The 13,558-nt window shown below is 38.9% G+C and overlaps 1 protein-coding gene across 1 annotated transcript in view; it reads left to right on the top strand.

The window, feature by feature from the left end:
* Positions 1–574: 574 nt before the first annotated feature.
* The window catches only part of LOC124381330 (mitogen-activated protein kinase kinase kinase 11), a 36,544-nt gene continuing 23,560 nt past the window's right edge, over positions 575–13,558 (top strand). The window contains exon 1 of the mRNA XM_046842869.1: positions 575–2,326. Within this exon, the coding sequence (XP_046698825.1) occupies positions 1,570–2,326 (757 nt within the window). The 5' untranslated portion in view covers positions 575–1,569. The remainder of the gene's footprint in view (positions 2,327–13,558) is intronic.

Raw genomic sequence — 13,558 nt, 5'->3', positions numbered from 1 at the left:
TCTACGCCAATAATATTTAATTTATTTATTTAAACTGAGTGTCACGTATAATTTTTTTTTTTAATCTAAATTTTGGGATGTTTAAAAAATGGATAAGTCCGAGATATTTTGCATCTACAAATGGGTTAATAAAAGTGATGTTATACACACATTAAAAAAAAGAGAGAGAGAGAGAGAGAGAGAGAGAAAAAATACTATTTCCGTTGATCAGAGACACAACAACAGTCTCGCGTTCTGACGGTCATCTGATCTTTTTCCTGTTGGACAACAAGCATCTCAACACCCCTTCATTATTCTAGATAGTGCACTAGATAGGGCGCCTCTGTTCATTGTTGTGCCCTGTACCTAGTGCGCTATAACAGGCGCCAACGCCTGGTTTGATATTTAGCCAATAGGAGCGCGTCGAAACGCTCATCTGATTAGAGGTGTGTGTCAAACGGCAGTCTAGTGGACTAGAATAAGCGCGCATGCTCCGTGTACTTATTACGTACGTAGTGTACTTATCTAGGGCGCGAAACGTTTTTTAAACTTCAGCCCACAGGAGCGAGAGAAAACTTATAAAACTCCTCCCAGGTGGTGTGAGAACATTAGAGGGGGGTTCAGAAAGTGCAAGACTGAAAGGTCGGTTTGTTCGCGTGTAACATAAAAAAAGAGGAGAAATGTGTTGAATATCTGGATTGCATCTCGTACCAGAGCTTTTTGTTTGGTGTTACGGTAATTTAGGGTCGTGTTGGAGAGTTGGCAGGGCACTTCCGGTTTCAAAACTCCAAAGTCAAGAAGGAGAAGAAGAAAAAGACAAACCGGAGAAGCGCAGATGTTGTGTAGGACTTTAATGAAGGTCCTGCTGCATGTTTGGATTTTTGGAGACTGAATCTGGAGAAGGTGAAACGCTTTTCCTTGGGGGTTTTGTGTGTGTGTGTGTGTGTGTGTGTGTGTGTGTGTGTGTGTGTGAGAATGTGCATGTGAGTTTGGCTTTTTTGGTGCGTTTTCCTGCCATTCTTCTCTGCGCTTCCTGCTCGGACTGACCGCGAGCACCAGGAGACTAAAAATACCCAGCATGCTCGGAGACATGGGCTTTATTTCTCAGAGACTCAAAATTTCAATGATTGTTCAGACATATATGATGATCTAGTGGGCGGAGTTTGTCTTTTGAGTCTTAAAGATCAGATCCAACAAGTTGCACAGGTTTGAAAAAAAAAAAAATAGACTTCAATTAATCCAGTAAGTTCAGTCCATTTCCGGTTCATCAGATGATTGGATTGTTCCTGCTGTTTGAGAAGATCTTCAGGTTTTAATGGAGAGCTCAGGGTGTGCGCTCTCATCCTCCACCCTCTGCATCTTCATGGAGACCCGAGCGCTCCATGAGTGCTGGTGCTGTGCACCTTTGGATGGTTAGTGCGCTTTGGAGAGAAGAGCAAGAAAGAGTGCATCAGTGCCTCTCCATGATCCTCACGTACAGCTTAGGAACGGGAGAGAGGAGCCGGAGAGCGTGTACATTTGGATCGTTTTTCAGTCGTTTGGATCCGGGCGTCAAAAGGAATACAAGGAAGAGAAGGAAGAAGAAGCGCCATGGAGCCTCTGAAGAACATGTTCACGCGTGGCACGCTGTCCCATTGGAAAAGCTTGGAGCAATCCCAGAAAGGGAACTTCACCAACCCGGTGTGGACAGCCCTGTTCGATTATGAAGCGTCCGGCAAGGACGAGCTCACCCTGCGCAAGGGGGACGTGGTGGAAGTTCTGTCTTTGGATTCGGAAATTTCCGGGGACGAAGGCTGGTGGGCTGGGAAGGTCAACAACAAGGTGGGAATCTTTCCCTCCAATTACGTTTCGCTCAAACCCAGCGGATACGGGAAGATCCCGGGGCCGGGTGTAGAGGGTGAGCTCGGGCCTGCCGTGGAGCTGCAGTTCGAGCCCGAGGTCCTGGATTTTCGGGAGCTCAGCTTGCAAGAGGTGATCGGGGTCGGCGGGTTTGGGAAGGTCTACCGCGGGATATGGAGAGGGGAACTGGTGGCGGTGAAGGCGGCGCGCCAGGACCCGGACGAGGACATCAGTGTGACGGCGCAGAACGTACGCAACGAGGCACGCCTGTTCGCCATGCTCACGCACCTCAACATCATCGCGCTCAAAGGGGTGTGCCTGAAGGAGCCAAACCTGTGCTTGATCATGGAGTACGCGTCCGGTGGACCTCTGAGCCGCGCGCTGGCCGGGAGGCGCATCGCACCGCACATCCTGGTCAACTGGGCCGTGCAGATCGCCAGAGGGATGCAGTACCTTCACAGCGAGGCGATAGTCACGGTCATTCACAGAGACCTCAAGTCGAATAATAGTAAGTGTCCCCATCTTCTGTGCAGAATGCATTACTTTTTCTTTTGTTTCCACACACAGGGAGTTACCAGAACTCATGCAAGGGCTAGTTTCATCACTTCAGCTACCGTCTTAATTCCATAAATAATATGTTCTCTCAATATTTTCATCAGACTGACACTCCTCACATAGAAATCTCATGCAATTTACCTCATTTAATTAAATAATTTATGCAAATTAATTCATGCAAATTAAATGATTGTTTTAAATAATGTAGACATCTAAAAAAAGAATAATGTAGCTAAAAATGGATACGAACGTAGCTAAAAATTGAAAATACGTAGCAAAAGATTACAATTGCGTAGTTTAAAAAAAAAGCGCCATTTACCGAAACCAACAACTCGGACGTGGAACGAGATATAACTCTCGGCTGATGGAGTATATATGAAATGTTTGTAGAAAAGTTTTAGCTTTCGAACGAGTCGTTCTTTCAACGAAACTCGTACCTCAGCCATATTGGATTCGAATAGCGACTAAAGTCACATTTTCTCACAGCGAGTATGAACATGTGAGAGAGCAGAGATGAGAACATGATTGTGATTGGTCATCCCGTGTATATTCACAATTGTAAGTGTGTGTAGTGTAGCAGTAAATCCATGTACATTAGTGTAGTAAAACACTGTAGGATATTCTGCTCTATTAATACAAAGGTATCGTGCTGACGTTTTATTCCTCTTGTACCACAGCAGTTTGCCTACCGATTTTTTTTTTTTTGTAATTTCTAGTTACATATTTATACTTGTTATAGTTATAGATATGAGGTTAGATTATCTCTCAAACTATTGCAGCTACATGCAGTCATTCTCTCATCCACTTCTCTATTTTCCCTCTCGAGTGTTTCATGTGACAAACATAATTCGTCTTGGAGGTTAAAGACAAACTGCAACTGTTTTGGAAGAGTTAGAGCTTCGTGACCGTTTTAACGCACCGACACAATCAACTGCTTTTAAAAATGTTAAATTATAACCCCCAAAAAGATCATGTTTAGGTGCAGCCTAAACAAATACGAATCCCTACCAAGCAGTTGTTCATATAGACATGCTAACATGTTAGAACAAGTACATTACTGTAAAGCTCTACCATCAGAACACTTTCTGGCCAATCAGAATCGAGAAATAATTTTCCTTCCAACTGTTAGATGTCAGAAAGCAGGATCATTTAATATATATATTTGTGTGTGTGTGTGTGTGTGTGTGTGTGTGTGTGTGTGTGTGTGTGTGTGTGTGTGTGTGTATGTATATATGTGTGTATATTTATGTATATTATACAAAATTGTTTTTGTTTATTTTGCAATATTATTTGTATAATAGGACTTAAAAAAAAAATATATATATAGGCACTCATTTGCTGAATTTGAACGAAATGAAACAATTTTGCAAGTAATGCAAATTAAATTATTTAGTATTAAATAATGTACAATTGTAAAAAAAAAAAAAAAAAAAAAAAAGATTAATGTAGCTAAAAATGAAAAGAACGTAGCTAAGAAATAAAAACATTTACGCGTTGCTAAAAATGGATAAGAACGTAGCAAAAAATGTAAAATACGTAGCAAAAGATTGCAATTGCGCAGTTCAAAAATGCATCGTTTACCGAAACCAACAACTCTGCCGTCTAACAAGATATAACTCTCGGCTGATGGAGTATATATGAAAGGTTTGCACACGTTTTAGCTTTCGAACAAGTCGTCCTTTCAACGAAACTGCAGTTCTTGTATAAATCGCGTTTCCTTACTGCAAAAGTCCCTGTGACTACTATATGTCCGTTTCCAACACAAACACGAGCGATATCAACATACTGTTGATGATTCATGTTCCAGACAGACTTTCATTCACACAGATACTGCTGCTTCACCATCCTCTCTCTCTCGCTCTCGCTCTCGCTCTCGCTCTCTCTCTCTCGCTCTCGCTCTCTCTCTGTCTGTCTCTCTCTCTCTCTCTCTCGCTCTTCCTTTTGAGCTGTTGTGGTGTCCTAACCTTTTAGCGCAATGCTTGTTGATATATTATTACATCTTAAGAGACTTTGCATAGGTGAATCGAACGCACGCTATCAGAGTATTTGATATGTTAAGCAAAGATCAGAATAATAAATATTGAATATATATAATATAGACAGCTGCTGGACTGAGAGAGGCAGAAATGTAAAGGCCGTATCGTTAAACGATCTGATGAGTAATTGTTTTTTAAATATTGCACTAATAATAAGTCTACGTGAAAATCACGAACATGGCCTCATTAGAGTGGCAGTGTTCCTGAGATGTTCCTGATATGTTCGTGATATTCACATCTCAGTATCTAATTGTGTTTAGGTCCCCAAAAGCTGCTGCAAATGGAATTTACTTACACACTATAGAGGATCTGCTATTAAGGTTAATTAAAGGGGGTTTAATTAATTGACTGATAAATAATTAATGGAAAATATCTAATAAAAAAAACCCCCAAAAAACCCTAAATGATATATATATGCTAGTTTTGTTTATTATTTATTATATTTTCTTTCTTTCTTTCTTTCTTTCTTTCTTTCTTTCTTTCTTTCTTTCTTTCTTTCTTTCTTTCTTTATTCTATTTACATGCTGTATTATTAAGTTTGATGTATTTTTAGTATCGAAGGTAAATGATTTATCGGAGGTAAAAGTGCTGATGTATGAGAATTCATTTTTTATTGAAAAGTTTTTCCGAAATGTAAAAGTTTCCCAGAATCTAAATACTTTGAAGTACAGATACCTGGTGTTTCTGTGCAGTAGCAGTCAATACAAATACGTCCCTGCTGTCCATCACTGGATTTAATATTAGAATTTCGGTTTTCTCCATTAACGTCACACTTTCCTGTGTGGTGCAGGAGGAACAAGCAAGTGTGCTCAGCAAGAGTGAGAGAGTGTGTTTGCGCTTTCTCTCTCTCTCTCTCTCTCTCTCTCTCTCTCTCTCTCTCTCTCTCTCTCTCTCTCACTTGCATTTCTCACTGCAGTCTATAATGAGTGATATTTGTTCATTGTTCTAAACACCTATTGCAGTTGAAGGCAGTATTTTCATGCAGGATTCTCAGATTCTTAAGAATTCCCCACCCGATGCTTCACTTTTTCACCATTTTATTTGGGGGAAAAAATAGCTTCAGCAGTCAGAATGTCCACGTGTCCCATCTCAATATCTGCGTAACTATAAATTGATTTTTCCACGTCATTTCACGATGCCTTCGTGTAGGCTTGCATGCAAAATGGTCCAAACAAGATAGTAAATCTGCAGTGACCTTTTTTTCGATTATTTTATGGTATATTTTTTTTAATCTGCGGTACAGATTCCGAGTAGCAGATTGGTGCGATGATGCCAACGAAATGACTAAGTCGGGTGTCGGAGGAAAAATTCAAACCAAAAAAACGGAGCCCTATAACATTAGACTAATGAAATTGCTGAACGGGTTCAGGTGAACCAATAAAACTCTTTATATTAAATCAGATGCGCTCCCACTGAATCGGGCCGCACCACATCATAAATATGGATGATGTTCCTCTGACGTTTGACCTGTCTCTCACTCGGACTGTCTACAGGAAATGTGAATCATTCGTCACGCTGAAAACAACCGGGCATGAAAAAACACTTCACCTGTGTTCTGAGCTGCACAGCATCGGGAGAAAAGCTTCACCGATGGTGATTTTTAAACGCACAACGATGCCAAAAGATAAACTCCTGAGAGAAATAGTTGTGAAAGAAAGGAGGAAGACAGTGAACAATGACTTTCTTGGTGGGCTACTGTTTAGATACAAGCCGTGTAACAGACACTGTCTTTCGTTAAAGCCTGTGTAAAGTTCATTAGTTTCAAAGTAGGCTTATAGACAGGTGCGGCTTATAGACAGGTGCGGCGTATTTATGTTCAAAATAAAAATCTCTGTCAAATTCAGTGGGTGTGGCTTATATTTGAGTGCATTTAAAAGTCTGGATATTACGATAGATAGATTAATTAGCCAATGGGGACTATATAAAGATATATATCCTATGTAAATGTATAAATCCTTACTAACATTCCCATTGCCTTTTTGAACATCCCATTCCAAATGTAGTCCCAGTTACTGTTATAAAATCCTCCACTCTTCTGGGAAGATGTTCCACTAGATTTTGGAGTGGGATTCTGGAGATATGTGTAAGTCAAAGCTCAATAGGAGGAGATCTTCCACTCCAACCCATGTATATCATATTGTCCTGGAGCCGGTTTTGTGCACAGGGGTATTGTCATGCTGGAACACGTTTGGGTTTCTTAGTTTAAGTGAAGTGAAAATTTAATGTTGTCGCATCCAAAGAATTTCTATACAGATGTGTCTAATTTTGTGGTAACAGTTTGGGGGAGAAGCACATATGGAAAACGGATGTTTAACAGTGTAGTCAATGTGTCCGTTTTCTTTTTTTTTCTTTTCTTTATTAGAAAATAAAACCCCACTATTTTTACAATCCTGCGGTTATTGGTTTTGTAAATGTGGCACACCGTGCCTTTAATTTATCCCAATATCCTCTCTCCCAGTCTTAACTCTTTGTTTTAGTGACGCTCGACTTTCAGTCAGGCAAGACAATCCACCCTTTTCTTTTCCTCATTCTTCAGAATGACTAGTTGTTATTCTTCTCTCTCTCCATCCTTTCATCTGTCGTTCTTCTTAAACCTGTAATAAGCCGGTTTCTCAATGCTGGAAAACACCTCTGTCTCATGAAGCGTTTTTTTTCTTTTTTTTTTTTTTTTAAATAATAGTCTTTATTTTTATACATGCAGCCCACTCTTGTTATCTTATCCCTCTCTTTCTCCCTCCCTCTCTCTGTCTCTTCCCCCTCTCTTATAGTCGCTTGTTTTTCAGTTCTTTCCGAAACCCTTTGTCCGGGACTTGTCCTTACTTGTCTCCCGAGCCCTGTCGTGCCAGAATGTGGCATCCTGTGTTTTTCTTTCCGTTTTTTTTTCTCTCCCTCTCTATCACTTTTAACTCGTCGACCAGTTTTTCCAGGGGACTGACCGTGTTTGCACAGCATCCAGAAGCCCACTATTTTCTCTTATGGTCATTCTGTATTAAGCAAATTCTACACATAGTGGGAATATTTGTTGACAGCCATATAAGGGGAATAACTATACAAAAGTGTTAAGCTGTTGCTTCAGGTTATTAAAGTGTGTGTAAGCAGCGAGTCTGATAGGAAAATCTTCCACAGATGTGAAATCTAGGGAAAGACTTGAGTTTTATATGAATGGGACTGTTCAGGTAACAAGAGTTCACTTTGTAGGGCTCACAAAAATAATCACTACGGGATTCAGTAAATTGACGTGAATGACTTTCATGTACTGAACATGGCTTCAGAATTGATGCGGATTTGGTTTTTTATTTAATATTTTAAATATCTGAAATATTTGGTACACAGGTAGTCCCAGAATAACGATGGAGATGCGTTCTGATTAAAAATGTTTTTGATAAATTATTTTTTTTTTTAAATAATTATGACCAAGTGGTTATTTATTTATTTATTTTGTAATATATAAATGAAATTCGACAATGAGGCAACAAGTGAATAAAAATTGTGTGTGTTCAAATTAAAGGTTTATGTCACATACACATTATACAGAATATGACACATAGTGAGATGTTTTTTTTTTGACTGTTCGACTTGTAAACATGAAAAAGAAATAGAATTTAAAGATACAAATAAAAAAAGTAATGTAACATTAAAATAAAGGATAAAAGTGTATGAAAAATATCTATCTATCTATCTATCTATCTATCTATCTATCTATCTATCTATCTATCTATCTATCTATCTATCTATCGTTATATTACACCTTAAACGGACGCCACCAAAACAATGCTTTAAGTGCACAGTACTGTATAAACATTTGAGTTTATTTTATGATTATAATTATATTTTTATTAATAAATGTCATTACTTTTATCATAAATCTCTATAAAAACAATTCCCTATAAGTGTTTTGGTCTATCGTTCCGCGAGAGACCGGGAAAATCAGCCAAACTAATTAGTTCTGTGGCAATCGCAATTCCGCGATAAACCGAGCGCACGAGATTCGATCCGCGGTAAAGCAGGGGATTACCGTATAAATACGTGTATATACACATACATGAATTAAACAGAAAGGATTGATAGATATTTGACTGATCTAGACAGAAGTACAGATTAAAGTAACGCATTATGATCGCGATTGTCATTAAAGTGCCCATGTGCTGGTATAAAAATGTAAAAGTGAAATGGTATAAAGTGACGCTGTGCTAGTCCAGTCCTGAGTTAAAGTGGCTAGGTCCAGAGAGTGTGTGTGTGTGTGTGTGTGTGTGTGTGTGTGTGTGTGAATTAATAAGAGATGCTCAGACTACAGCCTTGTATCAGTGCTGCTGATGGGAAAACCTTTGGCCTCAAGCCAGGGCCCATATCTGGAATTCCGCTGCAAGTAAATACTATAAGGAAGTTCTTTTAGGTACATGTGCGTAGAGACACACACACACACACACACACACACACACACACACACACACAGTTCATGCATGCACAGATGCACGTTATCTATTACCCATCTGCACTTCGAAAGAGAATTAACTGTTAATACAATAATAGACACATACACCCAGTGCACTTGCCTCACCCAGGCAACAAATATTCTCTCAACCCACACACACACACACCCTAGGATAGCTGGGAAATCGTGGGAAAGCGCCAAAGCTAAGCACTCGGTCCTGGCCTTTCTCAACATCAACACTTTTTTTTTTTTCCTTCTCTCTCTCTCTCTCTCTCTCTCTCTCTCTCTCTCTCTCTCTCTCTCTCACTCTCTTACTCTGTCTCTTTCCACTTTCCTTCTTTTGTCCCTTCTTTTCTCCAGAGAGGACAAGAATCAGATATAACCAGCGTGCCGTGTTTTTCCATTGATTACGATAGCATGTAGTGCATATTTCTAATTTGAAAGCCTACGGGAACTTTTTATAATTTTATATAAGTCCATTGAAGCATTTCTCTTCATGTGCTTCTCTCTTTGCACCCTCACCTGCCCATGAGTTCCATGAGGGTAATTTAGGGCTGCGTGACATTCTGGAGGAATGTGGGGTCTAATCAGACGCCATTATTATAGAAACTAAGAGTGAAAGAGATTTCTCAGATAGTCCACCATGTTGATTTTTTTTTATTCTTTTCCCCGCCCCCAATATCTCTTTCACTTCTCATGCTACATTCCTAATTGATTATCTTTTTAATCCTGTCCATTGTCCAGGGTATTATATTGTGTGCGTTAATCACTTATATAGGACATAATAAGAGAATATTTGTTCATTTTATGTAAAGCTACACAGCATAACCACGTGTAAATCTCAGGAGATGAGCTCTATATTAACCAGGGCGTCACCTCTGCAAGCCTCCACTAATCTTATGCACTTTTGCTTTCTGTTGAGGTAAATGTAGACTGGGGAGGTGGTTTCATTTATGAAGAAAGGGGCAGCTCAGTAAATAAGATGTTGGACTTCGGATCAGAAGGTTTTGACTTCAAATCCCAGCACCACCTTTTTCCAGGCTCGTGATCAAGGTCCTTAACCCTCAACTGCTCAGGTGTATAAAAGAGATAATTGTAAGTGGCTCCATATAAGAGCGCCTGCCAAATGCCATAAATGTGAATAAATAATAATAAAAAAGCACAGCAGTTAAACAAGTTTATACAGTGGAGAGCGGGGCTGAAAGAGGAAGGAAAGGAAGGCAGATTATCAATAATAATGATTAAAAAATGATTTCCTGTACCGCAAAATTTCACCGATTGCTTTTGCTTGCTCTTCACTTTCTCCTTGCTATTTTCAGCTTTCTTTTTTATCTTCTCTGCTGCTCATTCAGACATCGAACACTCAGCTACACACAGGTGCTCGAGTCCTACCACTCGCCTCCGTTCCCAAACCAGCGCTGGAACACACATTTATTGTTTGTTCACTATATTTAGTAAGGATGACTCAAATTGTTTGATTAAAAAAAAGAACTCGATGCATTCAAAAACACTGGATGTGATTCAATGTGATGTGAATAGACTGTAAGATTGTTAATTATATCCTGCGTAATCGCCTAAAAACCACCATCCAGCAGAGCTTTTAGAATCGCCACTGCCACCAAGCAGTTCCTGACTTGTGTACTTAATGAATCTAAAGATATGTGGATACTGTCAGGAGCTAAATCAAATTACCAAAATGTAATTGTTTAAAATGTTTTAAAATAAACAACAAAAAGGAAAAATTGCCTTTTTTTAAAAAAGTGACTCATTTTTAAATGTATCCCCATTTACTCTTATAAAAACCTCCACTCTTCTGGGAAGGTGTTCCACCAGATTTTTGGGTGTTCTCGTGGAGATTTGTGCCCATTCAGCTAACGAGAGCCATAGTAAAGTCGGGTGCTGATGTAGGTGAGGTGAGGAGGCCTGGGGTGCAGTTAGTTTTCCAGTTCATCCCAAAGATGTTCAATAGGGCTGAGGTCAGAGCTCTACAGCAGGCCACTTAAGATCTTCCACTCCAACCCATGTAACGCATATGTTCATGGAGCTGGATTTGTGCACAGGGGTATTGTCATTCTGGAACATGTTTGGAGCTCCTGGTTCAAGTGAAGGGAACATAAAATTCTACCTCATCCGAATATTTCTTTTACAACTGTGTGCCTGAAACGTTGGTGGTAACAGTTTGGGGAAGAACCACACATTTTGCTGGAAACATCAGGTTTCCCAGTACTTTTGTGAATATAGTGTATGTATGTATGTATACACATACACATTGTTTTGCGCATGCATGAAAATGCTAAACAAATCCATTGCACTAGTGTTAGCCGCTAACCGGTAAGTGGCTGGCAGCTAACGCCAGTGCTATGACATTTGTTAAAAATGTAATATTAAATGTTAAACACACAAACACATCTGTATTACCCAAATGAGGTCAAACAAATGTAAACTAATTAAATTTTTATATTTTTAATTTTTTTTTTCATTTCAATTTGTGTAAATTTAATTGATTATCCACTTCAATCAGATTTTTCTGATTTAATTCGATTTATTTTATTATATATTTTTTTAAATAGTCTATTTTTATCCATCCATCTATCACACACACACACACACAAAAATATATATATATAAATGAATGAGAGAAAGAGAATTTTCTTCTTTTCTGCAACAGTTGAGTGGTGCATGTGTGTTTTTTCTCTATCCATGGAAATAAAGCCTGATAAAATCTGTACCATTCTGAAGTTGGAAAGGCGTGTTTTAAGGGAACAGTTTTTGAAAAAAAGGGCAGGAAACAGAGGGCACTAGTCAGCTTTTTTTCCTCTCCCTGTTTTCTTTGGCCGAGGCTGATAAGAAAAAGCAGCACAGCGGTATTGTCTTTTTATTTTGGAAAAGAGAGCTGGCTGTATCCGGAGATGGCAGAGGGAAATGTGGGCAGGAGGTGAGCAGGTGCTTGTCTGACATACAGGACTTGAAGAGAGTCAAAAGAGTGTTAGTTCGAAGAAGCAAGAGTTTAGTTCTGAGTATCTTACATACGCTCAAATTTTCTCGTATTATATTTTTTGAATGAAAGATAATCACAAGGGAATTAGGAAACATGGCAGAGCACACAGATATAGGAAAATAATCAATATTCCATGTGACAGCAAAGTAAGAAACCAAAAAAAGCACTTCTGAAAGAGGGGGAAAACTATCCTATTACTTCTTTTGCTACAATCACTGATTACTGGAGAATCCCTCATGAATATTAACGTGAGAGACGTATTGCAATGTCATTCATACTAAAATTGCGAAATTTCTGGAAAAAATATTTCATTTTGAAAGTTTTTAGAGTGCTCATCATACAGGTACCTGTGTACGTTGCAACTATAGAAAGTATTTAAATGCAAACACATTGATCTGGTTGATGGATTATGAAAAAGTTCAACACTTCATAACCAATCGGAATCAGCAAAAAAACTAATACTGACAAAAAAAATAAAAAATGTAACTTTTTTGGATTTGAGTGTAACGTGTTAAAAAACTCCATGGGTCCATTGTAACCATAGTAATGCAAACATTCTCTGTTTAAAATGTTGGACTAATTGATTAGATGATTTTCGGGGTTTTTTAGTTTAAATGTACAGCCTGTAGCACGGCGTTTGTGGCTTCTCAAAACCCATGGCCTCTTAATTCAAAGAGAAGCCGGCTGCTCGCACTACTTGGTGAGTCTTTGCGAATGTGTTTTGGCAACTTTTATGTTTAACTGTCAAGTCGACTCAACCGATGCCAACAAAACATAATTTTTTTTTGTTTTGGTTGTAAATGTTTGCAGCCTGTTTAGACAGCTGTACATCCTGGAAGCTGCAGTTCCTCAGATGGTGCTGCAGATTAAAAAAAAAAGTACAATCTGCACGGTGTTTAGAAATAACAAACAGTATCGTTGACTCACAGCGGTCAAGCTATTTGCCATATACGAGAGCCGAAATAAGATTTGATGAGATTTGTGCTTGCATTGGAAATACACCATGTTGGGTTTGTGAAGCCCTTCATGATGTCATAGCGCTGTCGAATTCCGGCTTCCGATTGGCTCCTCAATCGTTTTAATAGTAACACAGGGAGGCGGGTAAAAATAGTTGTATGACATTTTCAGTTCAGGACAATGAAAGGAAAAAGAAATAGTAACTTTTGGAAAAGGACAACCATCAGGGCAGTAACAGTAACTGCACTTTACGTTGGCTGAATCATGGATTGTTGTGGATTGTTTTTCTTTGAACAGAACACTACCAACATTTTCTTTTTTTTAATGATGTGAACAAAGGCTAAAATGTGAGCCGGTTGCTTTCAGAATATCCTAATCATTACAATTGAAAAAGAAAAAAAAATCGAACAAATGTGTCTGGAAGAAAGGAAAGATGATCCGTGGTCGAAAAATCCTGCTTGCATTCGCATCATTACTATCGAACCACACCAATACTTGCAAATGTACACGTTTTTTTTTTGGTAGCATATTGTACATGAGTCAAAACCGGATGAGTGCAGTAGGAAAACGAAGACACTGAAGGGTCAAGTGTGACAGGAAGTCAACAAAACCCTAAATTTAATGAATTTTCCAAGCCTCCAGTACAAAGCATAGCGTTTTATATCCAGCTTTTAATCATTTCAGGGAGTGAAGGAATGAAGGCATTTGTTAAAGTGTGCTGAAATGAGTAGAACAGTTTAAGTGGATCATATATTTTTAGAA

The sequence above is a fragment of the Silurus meridionalis genome, chromosome 28, assembly GCF_014805685.1.
Source record: "Silurus meridionalis isolate SWU-2019-XX chromosome 28, ASM1480568v1, whole genome shotgun sequence".
NCBI classification, from domain to species: domain Eukaryota; kingdom Metazoa; phylum Chordata; class Actinopteri; order Siluriformes; family Siluridae; genus Silurus; species Silurus meridionalis.
Note: the sequence above shows the minus strand (reverse complement) of the source record. Positions and strands in the feature narration are given on the sequence as shown.